The sequence below is a fragment of the Nestor notabilis genome, unplaced genomic scaffold (assembly GCF_000696875.1).
Source record: "Nestor notabilis isolate BGI_N333 unplaced genomic scaffold, ASM69687v1 scaffold5088, whole genome shotgun sequence".
Classification (NCBI taxonomy): domain Eukaryota; kingdom Metazoa; phylum Chordata; class Aves; order Psittaciformes; family Psittacidae; genus Nestor; species Nestor notabilis.
In genome coordinates this window covers 24,863-44,307 of record NW_009940454.1, presented here as the reverse complement: position 1 = coordinate 44,307, position 19,445 = coordinate 24,863, and the positions used below count along the sequence as shown (strand labels likewise).

General features: G+C 35.2%; 1 protein-coding gene across 1 annotated transcript; it reads left to right on the top strand.

The window, feature by feature from the left end:
- Positions 1–5,718: 5,718 nt before the first annotated feature.
- Positions 5,719–14,903, top strand: NLGN1 (neuroligin 1; the record flags this gene model as incomplete). The annotated part of the gene is made up of 3 exons (XM_010020349.1): positions 5,719–5,931; positions 10,539–11,328; positions 12,307–14,903. Coding segments are annotated over 3 exons (1,826 nt in total), but the record flags the coding sequence as incomplete, so codon positions are not given.
- Between the last annotated feature and the right edge of the window lie 4,542 nt (positions 14,904–19,445).

Here is a 19,445-nt window from a genome sequence, read left to right as displayed (position 1 = left end):
AAGACACACAAATGTGGCACTTAGGAACAGGGTTTAGTGCTGGACTTGTCAGTGCTGTGTTAATGGTTGGACTCTATGATCTTACAGGTCTTTTCCAACTTAAATGATTCTACAATTCTGTAATCTTAAACCGCCAGGAAACAGTGAATCTTTATGTAGCATGATACTTTGCACATCTCATGGACCTAAGCTAAAATTTTGCACTTCTGAAATCATTAATCTTATTACTAATATGTGTGTGGCAGAAAGCTACAGAAACAGATGAGTACTTTTGCTAATGTTGCAGTTACTCTTTTTGTATATTAAATGAGTTTAGTACAAAAGTCATTATCGAGCAGCACTTTCAAAAGACTTGCTTTATCTGATTCTTGAGCAGAGGTATATTGCAGATGTCTACAAAGGAATACTTTTCTTGCACTGAATAGTTTATATTCTCCTATATCTTCCTTATGGGAGTTCCCAGTGCTTTTAGTCACCTTACCACTTATCCATTACTAAAATATGCTATTAATAATAGGATGTGCTGGTCAGCAAAGTGAGGAGCAGTATCCTCTGCTTCATGAACATCACATATACATTAATGTTCACAGTGCTGCTGCCCACGTAATTCATTCAGATTATTAACCAATGCAAATTCAAGAGAAATGTCAGAGATGAAAACAAATGTGCTCTTTAAGTTTAACCATATTGCTTAAAATTTGCTTATCTTGCTCACATTTCTAACTGAGTAGGTATAGTTTAAAGGGCAACTGAAATTTTCTGTATGTGGCAATTACTATTCAGTATTAATAGAGGGTGTCAAACTTAAGTCCTAACCAAGGAACTTGCAATCCAGAGGGAATATAAATTCTTCCCTCAAAATATGTGTTCCATTCTTCCACTATGCATTGATGCATTTGTACTTGTACAATTTAACATTTGCTTTTAACAAAATAAAACATCGCATTTGTCTGCATAGGGAATTGTAACTGGAAACAGGTGGGTAGTATTAAAGTCTTAAGTGTTACTGCTTTCAGTAGCACAGCTCTTTGAAAAAGCCTTTTAAGCACATCAGACCAGTTTTTATAAGTTCTTGTGCTTTATTTTTAGAGTAGCATTTGTTGCTTTGTATTTTCTGGCAGGCAGATATTTTTATTTTTTTCAAACAAGGCATTCTGCCGCTTACTTTCATCCAGCCACAATGGCTGCTGGGTTATGAAGCACTTACATGGACAGAACTCATCAGAGGGAAGGTTTGGTTCTCTGTGGTGTGAAATGGCACTTTCATACCCACCAGCCTGCACATGGCCTTTTACTATTTCACCAAGTTGTAGCAGTCCCTTACATTAGGAAAAGTTCTGTCTTGGCCTTCCCCTCTGCATGAATTTGAATGCACAAATTAGGCCAGAGCTTAAAATAATTGAATCTATAAAGGGTTTTTTCAAAAAAATATTTAAAGCTTCACAACTCTGTTATTTTATTTGCTCTTTAAAAATGCTGGAATCATATTTAAAAAAAAAAAAAAAAGATTTATCTGAATGGCAAGCAGAAATCATTACCCAGGCAGATAAACCTATAAGGCATTAAAATTACCTTAACACAAAGTACAGGGCTTGGTTGTGGCAAACTCTGCCTATTTTTCTAACGGACATGTAACAGAGAAATGGTCCAAATGAGCTTAATAAATCTCCTTCTTAAACTCACAAAAGACCACATCCTCACTTCCATAATTCTATTACTGTCTGCTCCTTTGGAGGAGATAAAAGTAAGAGATAACCTCTCCATTCAGAATTATAAAATAGCAATTGTTCAGCTGATGATTGGAATATTTCCAGTAGAAGGACTTAATTATGGAGCAAAATTAGCTCAATCTGACCTTTTTTGAGAATAATGCAAAAATAAGCTTTTTTTTTTTTTTTTTTCTGCTTCCTCCCCCCCCCAAATATCTTCTTGGAAGAACTAAAATAAGAAATAACTTACTTCACTTTTTTTTACATGAGGAAAAGGTGGTAGCATATGATAGCAGCGTTCTTGGTGAAATGACAATCCAAGGATAATAAGAAGACAGCAATTGCAGAAAAAGATAATTTATTTTAATAGACTGATACAGTTTAAAACCAGACAGGCTTTCAGGCGCATCAGCCCTTTTCAGCAAAAGCAGGTTCCCCTCTGTGGTTCAAAATTGCTAGCTTAATATCTAGATAGAGTCATAGAAATGCATAGCAATATATGGTATCTATATTAATTATATACTGAAAACTCCTCTTGTGATAAAACATATTGTTGCAATCCCTCTTTTATCTAAGTGATAAATAGGAAGAAGTGCTTGCACCCACAGACCTACAGAGTGAGTATGCTGCTGTGTGTTAAAGTATTTCTCTACAGGTGTTTGGTTAGATTAGTTTACCTGTATTGAGGCACTCCTCAAAAAAAACCCAACAAACAAGCCCACAAACTGAAAAGAAAAACCTCATCTCTTTTATCAGTCCTATTTCTGATTTCATGAGATTATGAGTGTTACTAAGCCATGCTGATACTACTGCATGGAAGAAAAAAGGCATGAACAGGTGGCGATATTAACAGGCTTCTTACGGTTCTGAAAAATGAGATAGAAATGTTTCATGTCATGAAAGTCAACATCAATCATCATCCATCTTGTGTAGATATGGAAGGCAGCCAATGTGGTTCTTGCTGAGGAGGCATGAGATATTTCTTTTGCATCAGAGCTGTTGCTCTGGACACAAGTCATAATTTGTCTAATATAGATGAATGAGAAGAATATTACTAACATGTCCTTTTTTTATTTTTTTTTTATTTTTTTTTTTTTTAAATAAACTGAAAGCTCCCCCTTCTGGCACATTTTCTGAACTGAATACAAGGTTCCTGATGTCTACTTTTGGCAACAGGAGACATTTCCTCTTTTGCTCTTTTTAAGATCCTTTTCACAAAGATTCTTTAAAATTACTATATTTATAGTTTCCCAAGGATTTCAGATTTCCCTATCAAGCTCTAGGGCTTGATGTGAATTCATTTATCAGCGGGGGATTGTCCTAAGGCTTTACCTATAATTTTAATGTGTTACTTTTCCAGGCAAAGACTTACTTGCTTCCCATTTTGCTGTGTATTATACAGAGTAAAGAAAACAACTTTCTCAGAAAGTTTGTGTTAGCATTTTTTGTCCTTTAGGCAATCACTTTGTCTCAACCATAACTCTAACATCTCTTTTCCTAATAAACCCCTTGGAGTCACTTTGAGAAATCTACAGGATCTTTTTGAACCAACACTGTAGCTCTGCAGAGAGCAGATCCTGCTCAAGCTCAGGGAATCTGCAAGCCAGGGAAAGGGGAAAAAGCAAAGAGGGACTTGTTTAGGGCAAAGTTTTGGTAACTGCTGTACTGCTCTCGTCTCATTGCTGCCTGTGTTTCCAGGACCGCCAGTGCCAATCATTCTTCTAATCCCTTAAAGAAGTGCAGTCACTTACGTGCTTAATACGATGAACTGATCTGTCACTGGTTTTCCACAGTCGTATACTTATGCAAAGAAAGGGAAAGACTTTCCCAGCATGGGCAGCCACAGGATCCTGTAGTTCCTGTAAATTCCTACACTTTAATTTTGTTACAGCCACTGGTACCATACCATAACTTCAGGCAGGCTGACAGAGGCAGTGAGAATGGTTAGGAAGCTCTAGTTAATTTGTGATTAAAAGACATATCTCTCTGTGTCCTTAAAAACTGTTTATGGTAGACAACTAGAGAGTGTGAACACAGGAATGAATGCTTCTGTGCGGGAAGGATTATACGGGGGCCATCTTTTCACACAGGCATGCACACCAGTCACTCTGGCTACACAGAAGAAAATGAAGGAGAGTGAAGCAGAGTAAAATAGCATGATATTAATCTCAATTCAGTAAAGAGCTGTAATAGTAAAATGAAAAACAATTATATTTTTATTTCCTTTCTGGGCTTTCCGTGAATATAAAAGTGGTATTTTCTTCTATGGTAGTGATGCTACTTTGCTTGTTTTACGCAGTTAAGTAGTAAATGTGGCTTGTTTTAGTTGTAGAAGAGCAATTATTTTAAAGTCTAGAATCAGAGTAACATTTTCTGTGGCTACAGTGAATGAACTATGCCCATTAGACTTGGTCCATTAGGTCTGGGAGTGGGAGAATTGCTGGCCTGGCACCTTATGCCACTTTCCTGTTCCCTCTCCATGGTAACAAAAATCAGGATTGACCTACACAAACAAAGCTGCTCGCCCTAAACAGAGCATAGCTCAACTGTGGAGGCATCAAGGCCAATTAGCTTTCAGTGCAATTTACAGCAAAGGTCTGTTAGTGTAAATGTCTATACATACAACGTAATATCAAATGTAAGCTTGCCATTTGAAGTCAAATCATCATATTAATAAAATAACAAATTACATATTCATGTACACACATGCACCAAATCTGTATTCTTGTTGAATCCTTGCTTTATATATGAATATGCACATGTCTGTCTTGTTAGAAATGTCTCAGAAGCTGCTTTTATTGTCATAACAAAACAGCAGGACTCCTTTGAGAGCCAGTTGTCTGAAAAACTACTGTAAACTTTTGAGCAGGCTGGCTGCACTCAAGAGAGTTAAATCAGTAGAACTTTGATGAGACTAGAAGACCCACTAATATCTAATTAATGTGGAAATAATTGTTGTAATGGTTGCATTTCTCTACAAAGCATGTACTGAAAAACAGTTACACTGTCAATTTAGTGAGCATTAAATCAGTTTGATAAGCATATGGAGGTGCTGGGCTACTTCATAATGCTGGTGTTATTTAAACATTTGTTTATTAAGCTGAGAAAATTAGAAATGTCAACAAATGGGATCCAAAAGCAAAGCAATATCTTTTATCAGCAGAGATTTTCTTCAAAGGTTTTATTGTCCACCTTTTAGAGTCAGGAGGCTCTAATGACAAGAGTAACAGCAATACTACAAGGGTACTGCTAGAAGTGTAAAATAGTCGGTCCTGCACCTGACACGTTCTGCAGTTTTTCTTTCAGTATGAATAAAACAGAGTAATTCATGTGCTCTCTGGATTACCCCTGAGCTCTTATCTTTTGAAGTTAAGGAGTCATGGAAACAGCTTAAATTGTCTTTATCCATTTAATGTAGATTCAATTAACTCAGGTTAATGACTGTGGGACAGAGCTTAGGGAGTTGAAAGCTGCTCACATTGTTCAACCCAGCTTATCTGGTGACATAAGCTGCATTTTGGGGGGAGAAAAAAAGGAAAAGATAGTGTGTTGCTGGGACATACCCAAACACAGTTTACAGGGAAGTTTTGCCTCTCAGGCATGCACAAAGCTCATGGCTGCATCTAAGTACAAAAGTACAATACACAGTTAACCAAATCACTTGCAAAATGACTGCAGCATATCTGTTTGCTAAACCTTTACTCTTAAACTTAGGACAATCAAAATGAATTCTTTGGAAGTAATATATTGTTAAGACTTAGACAAGTTTTTTGCCTGGGATGTAGCTTCATCTTTCCTACATTCATATATCATGGCCAGAAGTGTGAATACCAAATAATTTGTTTCAGGAAGAGTGAAAAATTGCAAATTATTGTCCAATGAATATGGAAAATTATGTAGTTGTATAATATCTAATGGCATATATATTTGAAATCTTACTTAGAAGATTGCAACAGGATTACTCAGAAGTGCACTTGCTAACCCTTTCTTTTTTCATTTACGTTCACAGGATTTTTGAGCACTGGGGACCAAGCAGCAAAAGGAAATTATGGCCTCCTTGATCTAATACAAGCTTTGCGATGGATTAGTGAGAATATTGGGTTCTTTGGTGGTGACCCATTAAGAATAACTGTTTTTGGATCTGGTGCCGGCGGTTCATGCGTCAATCTGTTGACATTATCCCATTATTCTGAAGGTAACCGTTGGAGCAATTCAACCAAAGGTATTATGCAGGTTGCAAATTTTGACAATTTTGGTGTCTGCATGCCACCACCATTAGTATTATGTGATGTTCTGTATATTCTCTATGTTCCTATGAACTACTGAGTTCGGCTCAATATTAAGCAAACTTTTTAAAGGCTGTACAAGCTGTCTTCTCCTTCAGCTCTTCTGTGCATGTTTAAATTTTGGGTAACTTTCTTCTTTTTCCTATGGAACTTTATGGAAACTCCTTATAGCAGACTTCTGAACAGCATTTTCTTGGTGCATTATTTTGGTCTCTTTTCTTTCCTAAGGGTGTCCTTTTAGGAAAACCAGTCAGTCATTATCACTGTAGATAAGATCATCTATATTCAGATAGTCATGAAAGGCATGTTCAGTTTGTCATGAGGAACAGAATTTAAAGATAACTAAAATGACACAACTTCTTTTCTCTGGCTAACAGCTAAAATGTTTAAAATTATTATTTTGTGTGAAGGAAACAAGTACCTAGTTCAGAAATCTTTTGTCTGAAACTGCATGAACTTCACTTGCTGTCATCTAATAAAAGAATGGTTGAATGTTTTGCATGCATGATCCAAAATTGTCAAAGCATCCAAGTTGCAAACGGATTTTCTTCTATATGTTTTTTCCCTATTCCATAACTAACAGCTTTTCTCTCTAGTTGAGGCAGACAGCAGGAAATTAAAAACATGCTATTTTAGGCATCCAATTTTTTTTCCTATGATTTTTGCACCACAGTTCCATGCAGTTTCTCTCATTTGCATGGTTATTGCTTATTGATCACATTACATTTGTCTCAATGTTTTCACACATTTTTATCTGTATTGTTTAGTTTTACCAGGACATCACACTGTGCCCTGTGCATACAATCCTCCACTAATTGATATTTCTGTATCTCCATGGGGGACTAATTGGCCAGTTATAAAAAAATAATTCTACTGACATTAAAAGAGCTGCATTTACTCAAAGCCATGATGCAGAACATGCTGAGGTCAATAGAAGGGAGAGACTCTTTAGATCAGGCCTTTATACTATTTTAAATTATAGAAAAAGACAGCTTTTACAGGAAAAATCTAGTGGAAAAATAGATTCTGGTTTAAATTTTAGACTATTTCCATAATTTCATTTTTAATGTAATCTATTTCCCATAACTACCTGCACTTAAATAGGGCATATTTATAAACTAGCCAGTAAGAACAAGATGTAAGCATTACCTGATTGCACTATAATCTGAGGGTCACACTGCACCATCTTTTTTCATCAGAACTCACAAAAATAACTATTGTCATAGAGGATTTAGCTTAAGATTGAATGAGGAGGCCTGATTTATTCTATCCTGATTCTCACTTGATCTTAATCTCGATCTTCTTGATGTAACGGAACATTAATGTGAATTTACAATATCCAGACAGTCTCATGTTAACTCTGATCAGCAAATTTTACCCTGTCATGTTCTAACACATGGCCAAATTCTACCAGGAGCAGAATTGGTTTGGGAAAACTGGTGCAGTAATCTGTCAATATAACAGATCAAAGGATTTTGGAGAAGACTGGAGAGGACTTACAAATGTATACTTAAAATCCTATTGTAAAAGTGAATTTCTGAGGCTTTCTTCTATAAGAAAGCAAAAACTTGCTTTACTGAAATTTGTGTTAAACAGAACAATGTGCCACACCCCCATGCATGTTATGTTTCATTTTGGGGTGGTTAGACCTGCCATTGAAAAAAAGATACTGAAATCAAAATTGGTCAGCTTCAAAAAAGAAAAGTTATTTCAAGTTTTCAAACCTTTTCAAATATCTTAACATTTTCAAAAAAAACCCCTTTTGTTTCACATTTTAACCAGTTTCTTTTATAAGCTGTAAATTCAGATGCTCTCTTTGCTTCCGTATTTCCCTTTGAAAGGATCCCTTGGTAGCTGAGAGGAAGCTTTTAGCCTATTTCAAGATGGTGCTGTTCATAGCTGCCAATCTGCAAGTGGGCAGAAGAACACCCATCTTCAGAAAGTGCTCTGAAAATGTAGATGAATATATGCAAAATATTGTTACTTACTTTGGTGAGGCTTTGAATAGAAGTCACAAAGCAATATGGTCTATTGAACATTTAAATCTTTCCATCAGTCTGAAACCCATAAGCTATAATAATCATACACATTATCAGATAAAAATGTAGTTCTCCATCCTGTGTGGTACCAATTTCTGCCAGGAATCATGTGACAGAATTAAAATAATTTTTCATACTATTGCTCATTTTTCACCAAATGGTTTGAGAGGAAGAATATTTCCATAAGCAGTTTTAAGCAGAAGGAGGGATGTTGAGTTTCATTTTCTATGATAACTTTATGGCCAGAGGACTTGACCACTTTTACTTATTCCAGTATTTAATGTTTATGTAGCACTTAGCAAGCCATAGTGTTTATATCAGCATTTTCTTGATATGTAGTTTACACTTTCTGTCCTTGTTCGGAGATATTTAATAAAGCAATAAAAATAGATTTACACAATATGCAAAAAAGAAACATTATGAAGCATCATGAAATACATCTTTGTGAAAATTTGGTTTTGTCATTTAGTTACATTTATTACAAAGCCTGGATCCTCTGCATAATTCCACTGACTTTGAGCTGATTTATACTAGCTGAGTATCTGACCTTATAAACATGCAAATATATTTTTACCTGCTTTATAGCTCAAGTTCTTTCTTATTTTTTTACCCGTAGCTTACAAGGAAATAATATCTTGGATATGACTTCTCATAAATTAATGGAGAATCTTGAGATTACATATTTCAGTATATTTCAGTACACCTACCTGATTTTAAGACTTTTGGATTTGGACCTAATACAGTCTGTAGTGATTTTAAAAATCCTCAGAGGCTTGTAAAATGTTTTCTGCCAGCAACTGATTCCAACTAACTTCTGAGTGCACAGGCTCTGGTGCTGCAATAGAAGCTGTAAAGACATGTCTCTGACTTAGTTTAGAGTCTATGGAAGTTTTTTATCAATACCAATAAGTTACTTATCAAAGTAAACACTATCTTTTGCATTACTGGAATAAAATCCTGAGGTAAGCTGAGCACCTTAATGCCAGTTTCTTTAGTTAGAGTATCCCGCTATTTATTCATTAAGCATTGGACCAAAGATACATTCTTAGCAAGATTAAGTGAGTGAGGCCAGATGTCATGTCTAGTCCCTAAGCAACTGTACCAAAGTCAGTGGAATTACTCCAGGTGCCTATCAGCATAAGTAAAACCAAATTTTGACCCATGTATTTTAAATCAGCATAACTTACCTATGCTATAGACCATTTTGTATTACCCACAGTGAGCTATAGGAGGTAAGGTTCAGTATAAAATGTCCTACAGTAATGAGTGCAAAAGATGTGCTACTGAAATGAACTGCATGCAGTTCTATGAAAATGCAAGAAGCAGAGAAAGATGACAGTTGCCTGAATATAGTCTAATTTTCTGACATTACAGAGCATTCTGTTGTGCAAGGTACAGATTAAATATCTCTGTAGGAACTGGAATTACTCTTCCCAAGGGAGCAGAAAAAGACAAAGCCCCAACACAAAGGGAGCACAAGAAGTATTGGGACAACGGTGGAGTTTTGACGGCATTAATGTTTAAAGCAAAAAACTCGGATTGATTCACTGACTAGAAGGGACTGAGGCCTTCATCTATGATGTGCTCGAAAATGCTTACAGAAGGGAGCGGGAAATGTCAATTTAAACATATTTTGTTATTTCTGTGAGTAGAATTCTTGGTCCGGAGTGCTAGTTAAATCAGCATAAATTCAAATTAATTGCACTGAAGTCTGGGATTTGCTGCAAGTTTATAGGCAGTGCCAGATCTTACTCTCTCTCTCTCACCCCTTTAAATGAATATCTGAACATATGTTTAAATGTCTGAATTACAAAGCTAAGTAGTGTAAAATACATAATTTCCCTTTTTATGTAAGTGTGATCACTATAAACCTTAATGAAAAAAACACCTTATGAGAAAGGATCTTGACTTAGACTCATAAATTTAATAGCTGCCTAGTACCTTCTTATCTAGTACTTCAGAATATAAACTTTTGCTATGATACACAATTCAAAAGCACTGCACCTCTCAAACCAAGTTTAATCCCCAAAAAATCATAAAAAACCAGTAGTGGGCTTTATTCAGCACATAGTTGTATGCATGCATATTGCTGCTGATTGGACAATACCCAGAAATTCAGTCCATTTCAGAAACGTGCTGGCTTTTCCTCTAACCTATAAATTGCTTTAACTTTTGCAATTTCTTTCAAGCTAATAGTGTTATCCTACGTAAGGTAATGCCACTTCTTTTTCTTCTTGACTTTCTTTTGAATATTTGTTCCTCAGCTGGACTACATTGAGGTAGAATCATTTGCTTTAATTTCTGCACATACTGCATTTATTTTGTATACTACCTGTAGGTACAATGGCAGTTAGATCTCACCATCTTGTGTATTTAAGTACTATTAAGATTCAACTATCTCTTCTGGTAAAGTTTTCTATTGTTTCAAAGAACTCCTTTGAATCTTTCAAGTATGTAGCTGTTTCAGGGTCACTTCAGTAGTTTTCAAATATTTCTCCCCACAGGACTGTTTCAAAGAGCAATAGCTCAAAGTGGAACAGCTCTCTCCAGCTGGGCAGTTAGTTTTCAGCCTGCAAAATATGCGAGGATGTTGGCTACAAAAGTTGGTTGCAACATGTCAGACACTGTAGAATTGGTAGAATGTCTACAGAAGAAGCCTTACAGAGAACTTGTCGACCAGGACATTCAGCCAGCAAGATACCATATAGCCTTTGGACCAGTAATTGATGGTGATGTGATACCAGATGATCCTCAGATATTGATGGAACAAGGAGAATTCCTCAATTATGACATCATGTTGGGAGTTAACCAAGGAGAAGGGTTAAAATTTGTTGAAAATATTGTGGATAGTGAAGATGGCATATCGGCTAGTGATTTTGACTTTGCTGTTTCTAATTTTGTTGATAACTTATATGGATACCCTGAAGGCAAAGATATATTGAGGGAAACCATTAAATTTATGTACACGGACTGGGCAGATCGACACAATCCTGAGACCAGAAGGAAAACACTGCTGGCTTTGTTTACTGATCACCAGTGGGTTGCACCAGCAGTGGCTACAGCAGATCTTCACTCAAATTTTGGATCGCCTACATATTTCTATGCCTTCTACCATCATTGCCAGACAGATCAGGTACCTGCATGGGCAGATGCAGCCCATGGAGATGAGGTTCCTTATGTACTAGGAATCCCCATGATTGGTCCTACGGAATTATTTCCTTGTAATTTCTCAAAAAATGATGTCATGCTAAGTGCAGTGGTGATGACATACTGGACAAACTTCGCAAAAACTGGGTGAGTACCAGATAATGAATAATCTTGTATACAAACTCAGGATATAAAGATGCAGTGCTTGCACTTGGTTACGTCCCTTGGGAATGCCTCTGTACTTGCAGGATGAATAAGAGACTAAGAATTGGGTTGGATATTTATGTTTATTGTGATGTCACTCAGTTCACACATTCTAGCAAAAAGAGTGAAAAATAACTTCGAGAACATTTTGTGTGTTAAAAAAAAATACTTGGTACACAAAAATAATTAAGGGATCCCTAGAACAGTTCAAAACTAAGCATTTAACAAATGCATATAGTTAAAAATGGTTAAATTAGTAACTGTTTTACCCCAGCACTGGTAATATTTTCATTCCATGAGACAGAGGATTACATAAATATTGCATCAAATATATTACAGTTTATTTTAATAATGTTTTGTGTTGTGACAATTCTGAACATAAAACATGCAACTTTAAACTTGAAAAGTTTTGTCATTTTCATGAATTCTTTTTTCATTGGTATTTCAAAACACTTTCCTGCCTTCAGCCGTTGGACTCCTAAGTCATTGTGTATTACGCTGAGCTATGCCCTGCCTTGGCCTTTCACCTTATGGCCACAGATACCACATATGAACTGAAATGCTGAGCTTTATATTGCTAAAATAGAAAAGCAAAGCTTAATGTACTCTCATGCTGGTCTCTCAGACATTTGTCCACATCATTACCACATTACTGGCAATCTGTCCTGAGCAGCAAAATAATTCAGGGTGATAAATACCAGCCTTTTGGAGAACTAGGGAAGCCTCTGAATTCTATGTAAAAGAAGGGTTCATTTGCATAATGTGTTTCTAATCAAGATTATTAAGGCTTCTAATTTTAGGAAATAGCATTCTGCTCTGTCCAAAGGCAGACTTAAACATTAAGTATAAAATCTTAATTATGTTAATTTTATAATTCCTTTTGAAATACTTTGTAACATTGGAGATTTTTTTTTTTTCTAGTGACCCAAATCAACCAGTGCCGCAAGATACAAAATTCATCCATACAAAACCAAATCGTTTTGAAGAAGTAGCATGGACCAGATATTCTCAGAAAGACCAACTATATCTTCACATTGGATTAAAACCAAGAGTTAAAGAACATTATAGGGCCAACAAAGTGAACCTTTGGTTGGAACTGGTACCTCATCTGCACAATCTTAATGACATTTCACAGTATACCTCTACCACAACTAAAGTGCCATCGACTGATAATACTTTCAGACCAACAAGGAAAAATTCTGTTTCTGTTACTTCAGCCTTTCCTACAGCCAAACAAGATGATCCCAAACAACAACCAAGCCCATTTTCAGTGGATCAAAGGGACTATTCAACAGAATTGAGTGTTACTATTGCAGTTGGTGCATCTTTGCTGTTCCTGAACATTTTGGCCTTTGCAGCATTGTACTACAAAAAAGACAAGCGGAGACATGATGTTCATAGGCGATGTAGCCCACAGCGTTCTACTACCAATGATCTTACCCATGCACAAGAAGAGGAGATAATGTCCCTCCAAATGAAGCACACTGACTTGGATCATGAATGTGAGTCCATCCATCCACACGAGGTGGTTCTTAGGACCGCCTGCCCCCCCGACTACACGCTAGCTATGAGAAGGTCTCCTGATGATATTCCCTTAATGACACCTAATACCATCACAATGATACCCAACACTATACCAGGGATTCAACCCCTACACACATTCAATACATTTACTGGAGGACAGAACAATACTCTGCCCCATCCTCATCCCCACCCCCATTCACATTCAACAACCAGGGTATAGCCAGACAAGATGAAACAAACTTTATTTTTTTGATGGATTACAGTAGGTGATGTAACTGAAGATTACTTGGCTTTCAACCTACAAGACTCTTACTATTTAAATATGGAGGAATAATATGTGAATATACATATCAAGAACTTTCGGGGTTTTGAAAAAGTGAATTGTACATATAACAAATGAACTTAAGAAACAAACAAAACAATATAACAAAAAACAAAAACAAAAACAAACAACTGTTTGCAATTGCTTGAAGCAGTTGTCTTGAATGATATTTTCATTCACATTCAAGTATTAATTTTTTGAAGATTTAAGTTACGTAATGGAATTAGGCATGTGCAACACAAACAGGAAAGAACTATGACTGAAAATTTTTAAAATCTATAAATATGCACAAGGGACACACTAATGGAATGTCAGATAATTTTCACCAATTTTTATTTGGACCTGTTTTCTTGTGTAGACCATATTTACATATTTGAATAAGTACACAAAGCACCAACGCTGTTAAGGCCTTAGAAAGGGGCTCATGCTGAAATCTGCCAGTCTTAGAAGTTCTACAGCCTGGCAGGTACAACATTATCACATAAGTGCTGTCAGTATAGAAGTTGTGGGAATAAAGAAAACTGGATATTTTTAGCACGATGTGCATGATAATTTATATGCTTGGTGGCTGTGCTGCTGATTAAGCCGTAATTAAAATTCTTCTCATCCCATTGGAGTTTTTAATAGAAGCTTTCTCCATCAATTGGAACAAACTAAAGAAGTTTTTTAAAGGGGCAAAAGTAATTACAGTAAAATATTTCATGGTAGCTTCAGAAATAGAAGGAATTGCAACAGTTCTTAAAGGTATATATGGCATTTTAGGTATACAGTGGTGAACCCCCACTGATACGAATCCCAGACAAAAAAAAAATCTGTATTATTTATATTCTTCTTCCTTTCCACCTAAATAATTCCTAGCTTTAACATAACTATAACTTTCATGGAATATGCTTTGATGAAGGATTTATGATTTGCTGTGATTTAATTACAATATATTTAGTTCAAATTGGTAAAGTGTGTCCAAAAAATTAGTTGCAATGATAATTTGCAATACAGAAATGCCCCAATATTATCACTTTGATTACATTTTTCAGCTTATTGTTTAAACTCATGTTGCATGTTAAAAAGTTTACTTGCAATACTTTAATTGCTATACATTAGCTTTGCCATTCAAATTAATTCTCTAGACCAGATGGCAACAGTGTAGAAAAAGAGGATATGTAAGAATGGGGAGAGAGCCAACAACTTGAAATTTTTAAATCTGAATACTACATATGTTTGTGTGATTTGAAATGAATGTTTTAAAATCACAAGAAATTTTTCATTCCCCTGTTGCTTTCCAGTAATTATATATCATGGTCCTTTCAAAATGTTTGTATATGTAATCAGATGTACATTTATATAAAAGAAATAATTGAGATGGACTTAAGAGCACATCCCTGATAAATACTTTCTCTCTTATCTGTACTATATTTCTATTAGACTAAAGTTACGTGATTTTTTTTTACATTTTTTCAAATTACTAGCAATTTTGATAGTTTGTAAGATAATGCGAAGAACTTTCTCTGACAAACTAACTGCAGTAACAGAAACATTTCTTTTCAGTTACTCTTTTTCAAGAACGAAAGCTTATTACACATGAAAATTGTATACTACTTGATGGAAAATTACTTTGTACTTCTTGGCCATATTACTGGTCGCTGAGTGAAATAAAGATAATCTGGATAACGAATATTATTCCAATGCTAAGAGACCTGATCTTTGCTCATTAAAGAGCTAAAATGTTTATTGCTGTTTTGTCATTTTTTAATGAAGTAATGGTAACTGTCTCAAATAAAGAGTAATATCTTAAGACCAGCCTGGTTTTTGAAGACGTAAACATGCCTTCTACAACTAATACAACTGCATATTTATGGACCAGTTCCATCTATGATCATTTCTTACAGAAATACTGACATTGTGACTGTATGATGTAATAGTATTACACATAAGTCTCCCCTAGTTCTCAGGAATAAGTTAAAACCACAAATATCAATACCAGAAATAATCCAAGGAACAGGACAAATTGAAATAAATCTGCAGTATTCCATGATGGACAGAAACATCACCTGGGTTTTATTCGGGTAACTGAAATTTCATAAACAATTGCTAGGACGTTCAAAGCATGTTTGCTAACTCCATACACAGATGTTGAAATTGAAGCTGAAAGCAAAATAAAGTACTGCATTTCAGTTATTTCATTTTAGCTAAAAAAAGACCAAACCAAACAAAGAATCAATGTGTTTCATTAGTGCTTACTACAGTCCCCAGTTTTAAATTAAGGTCTTTTGGTAGAAGCATAAAAAATAGTCTTCAAAATCCAGGATGGTCTATGTGCAATTTCTGCCTGATGTGGTTGTGCTTTTAGACTGTGACCTGCCAATGTAAACCAATAAAAAGAATTGTCTGCCATCTGATAATTATTGTTTAATAGGAAGATTGTATTTTGCTATGTTGATGAAACAAAACAAAAAAAAAACCAAAAAAACCACACAAAAATACTGATGGCCATAAAACATGATATTCATGAAATATGATTTTATGTGCTTTTCTTAACTTTATCAAAACCAAAATAACTTTTTACTATAGTTTATTGTGGCCATATATCTATATATCTCTATATATACAGTATCTGGTAATTGTTTACTTTTATTAGTTACAAAATAAATGATTTAGGTAAACCAAGCATGACACTACACTTTATTTCTGTCAGCCAACAGTATTTAAAATGTGAAAGATGAAGGCAGTAACACAAATTTAATCATGCCTGTTCGGGGGGGAAAAAAAAAGTCCATTCCTTGATACAGATACTGTGAATGATACTTTAGTGGCTACTTCATAATTACGGGAGCTGGCTTTCCAAAAGTAAGATGGTGTCCCACATTTTAATACAACATTAAGAAAGAGCAAGCGATGTTTTAAAGTTGAAACAAAATTAAAATATAGGAAATGGGTTTGGAATATCTTCATTATGCTTTATTGAATATAAGTTTGTTCTTTTTAAAATACTTATCTGTTTGATTTATTTTCCACAGTAGCTATAGGAAAGCAAAACTGAGTGTGATATTTAATTTCTTGTATCATCCTTGGACCAGATTTCCAATAAAATTAGGAAACCAGTCAGTCTTTGTAAGTTCAGTAAAAATATTAAAAGCCTGCATTTATTGATTTCAGACTTTTGTAAATATGTTTGCAGACCTTTTTAAGAAAATGTATTCTACCATTTTGAGAAAAAAAATAACAATGGAATCATTGTCTCATTTATCTATTAAAATTACAGGCAATATAATGTGCTGTGCTGACATTTCTAGGAGAAATAAAGCAGATAAAAACGCATTTTGCTCGATGGTATCTCAGTTGGCTATACCTGATATTCCCTACCCACCGAAGACTTGAAAGGCATGCATGAACTACTGGAATACAATGGTCCATAAGAAAACAGAATTACGTTTTTCCTTGTCTGTATGAAACATGGATTCCTGTGTCACAAGACTTTAATAATTGGATATTTTGGTTATTAAAGCACCCTGAAAATCAGATGAATAGAGATCTAACAAATAAACATTATGGCTTTAAAGACACCACTTCACAGAAAATGCTGGAATTTTTGTTGCCAACTTCACTAGAGATGAAACAGTTGACTTCATAGGAAGCTGACAAACATCATGGCATTTCTTTGATGTTTGTGAGTTGTTGGGGTTTTTTCTTCGGGTGTCAGTTTAAAATATTAGCCTTTTTTCCCCTTTTTTTCTAGTAATGAACCGTTACAGATGATCACTTTTTAATGTAAGTGAACATTAGATAATTTAATTATTATTGAGAAAATGTGCTCCCAAATAAATTAGGTTAATGAGAAACTCCCTGAAGAGGTTTTGTTATCTTTCATTCAGAGCTCTTGTCAAAATATCTGTTACAGGAATTCTGCATTATTTTCAGTCTGTAAGCTAAGGGAATTTCTCCAAATATCATTATAATCTCTTTTTCTGTTTGAAATAATAACCCAATAAGATTAAGATGCCCTTCTGAGGCCTCTGACTAAATATGAACAATTTGAAAATAGTGAACTGGCTTTTACTCCAAACATTCTAATTTGTCTTATTTCTAGCACATCAATACTTTTGTACGCAGACTAGAAATTAGTGGCATTTCATAAGACATTCAAGAGAACTGTGTAGCAGTTAATGACTGGCCATTTGCAAAATCCCTTTTCTATTAGGTTCTGTTAATGCTATTATATAATTAATTTCTTATTTACAGATTCAGTGAAAACTTAACTTTATGAAATGGGAAATACTTAGAACAAGGTAATGAACTTTACCTGGCGGAAAATGTTTTCAAAAAAAATTTGAGAATCACCTAGAAAGTGTAGATTTTTATGTTCAACCTGGCTTCATTGCTTTTTGTTGATATTATAGTTCTCAGTAATTTAGACACATGAGAAACTATTATTTCTGTAATAAGCTTTAGTTTCTAAGAGGAATTTAGGTGTTGTAAGTAAGTTGTGGACTAAAGATGTTCTGAGTTCAGTTTCCCTTGCTACTGGGACAAGTGTAACAAATTTGGACACGTAATTTTCATACAGTATCTTGAAATGTTGTGGGTTTTTTATTTGAAGATAAAATTACCATCACAGCAGTAAAAGCCATGTTAAGTATTTATTTGTCACAGAAATTGCCTTCTTTTACAGAGAGATATATATACATGCATCTTTCTCTCCACGTGCATACTCACATGCACTGCTCCAGCCAGTACAGATTTCAAAAAACACCAATAAACCTTTCTGCACCATGCAGAGTCAATTCAATGGTAAATGCAAGTACTCGGTTTGGAGGCAACACCTGTACCTCATTCTGCATTCTCCATTGTTATTGACCAGATGCTCAGCTGATGACATTTTTTTTAACACCAGCTTAATTAGTGTTGTAGGACCATTGAAATCAATGAAGCCCATACAATTTACACCAGCTATAGATCAGCTTCCAAACCTTTAACATTCATCATGGCTCATCTCACTGTCCAATTTTGCATATCTTCTCACATACATGAACACCCCCTCACAGAAATTACTACAACTACCTGATTTATAAGCACTACCAGGAATGAAAATGTGCTTTAAAATATACTTAGTGTTACTTGTACATAAGTCCAAAATTCAGGGGAGGAAGGAAAAAAAACCTTCTACACATGAAAAAAAAAAAAAACCCACCAAAAAAAAAAAATCCCTGGAAATTACATTGATGAAAAGAAACGATTTGTGCCTTAACATAAAGCTAAGTTTTATGCTAAAATATTTTCAAAAAGGAACATTCAGTTCTGTCTGATCCTCAAATCTGTATGTTGACCAATATGTCAAAGACACAATGGTGCTGTAGAGCAGTGGTAAGCCTGCTCTGCTCTGCTCCATTCTGAAAAGCGAGAGACGTACAACTGAGCCACACGCTTGCTGTAAATTCAGGACAGAAATAGCTGGATTTCCCCTGTCGTCTGAATTTTCCCTTCTTAGTCTCAGCAGTGCCAGGCACTCAGTGTTTATGAGCTTAGCTTTAGAATGATGTCATTTAAATAATTAATGAGGAGGTTTTAAGTCTATAGAGTTGGGCAGATAGTGTTCAGGTTTTCCGCTTTACAGCTGTAAGAGCCAGTAACTTTTTTTTCAAATGGAAGTTGAAGGTAGCGGCAACCAGAGGTGAAATACTAGAGCTCAATTAACAAGAAGTTTGTGAAAGACTCTGTGAGCTGATAAAACTTTAATTGCATTATCTAAAAAAAAAAAAAAAAAAATTTTTTTTTGCGTCTAGTGGTTTTATTCACTTGCTGTGGAAGTTAATGAGAATTTCGCTGTTGACTTTACTGAAAAAAGGATCAGTTCATCAGTTCAGAAATCTGTATGAACTCTTGTGAGGCCCATATAAAAGTTGAACAGCTATTGCCACAACTTCTAAGAGCCTTTGGATATTTCCAGACCTCCTTGAGTTATTTATCCATCTGTACTTCTGCAAAGAGGAGCATGTTCAGGTATTCGCACTCGGTGGCAGAATACAGATAGGTTCTTCTCAAAAAGACACGTCAGTGATAACTGCAAAAATCAACTAATATACCTTATTTTTTCATCAGGTCTTGTGAGCTTGGGCTCAGCACTGGATCAGCATGGCCATGTGGCTCTGGGCTGGAGCGTGATTGTACCTCATGGATGGGTGTGTGGGACAGAAAAAGAAAACTTGTGACTGCAAAGCAG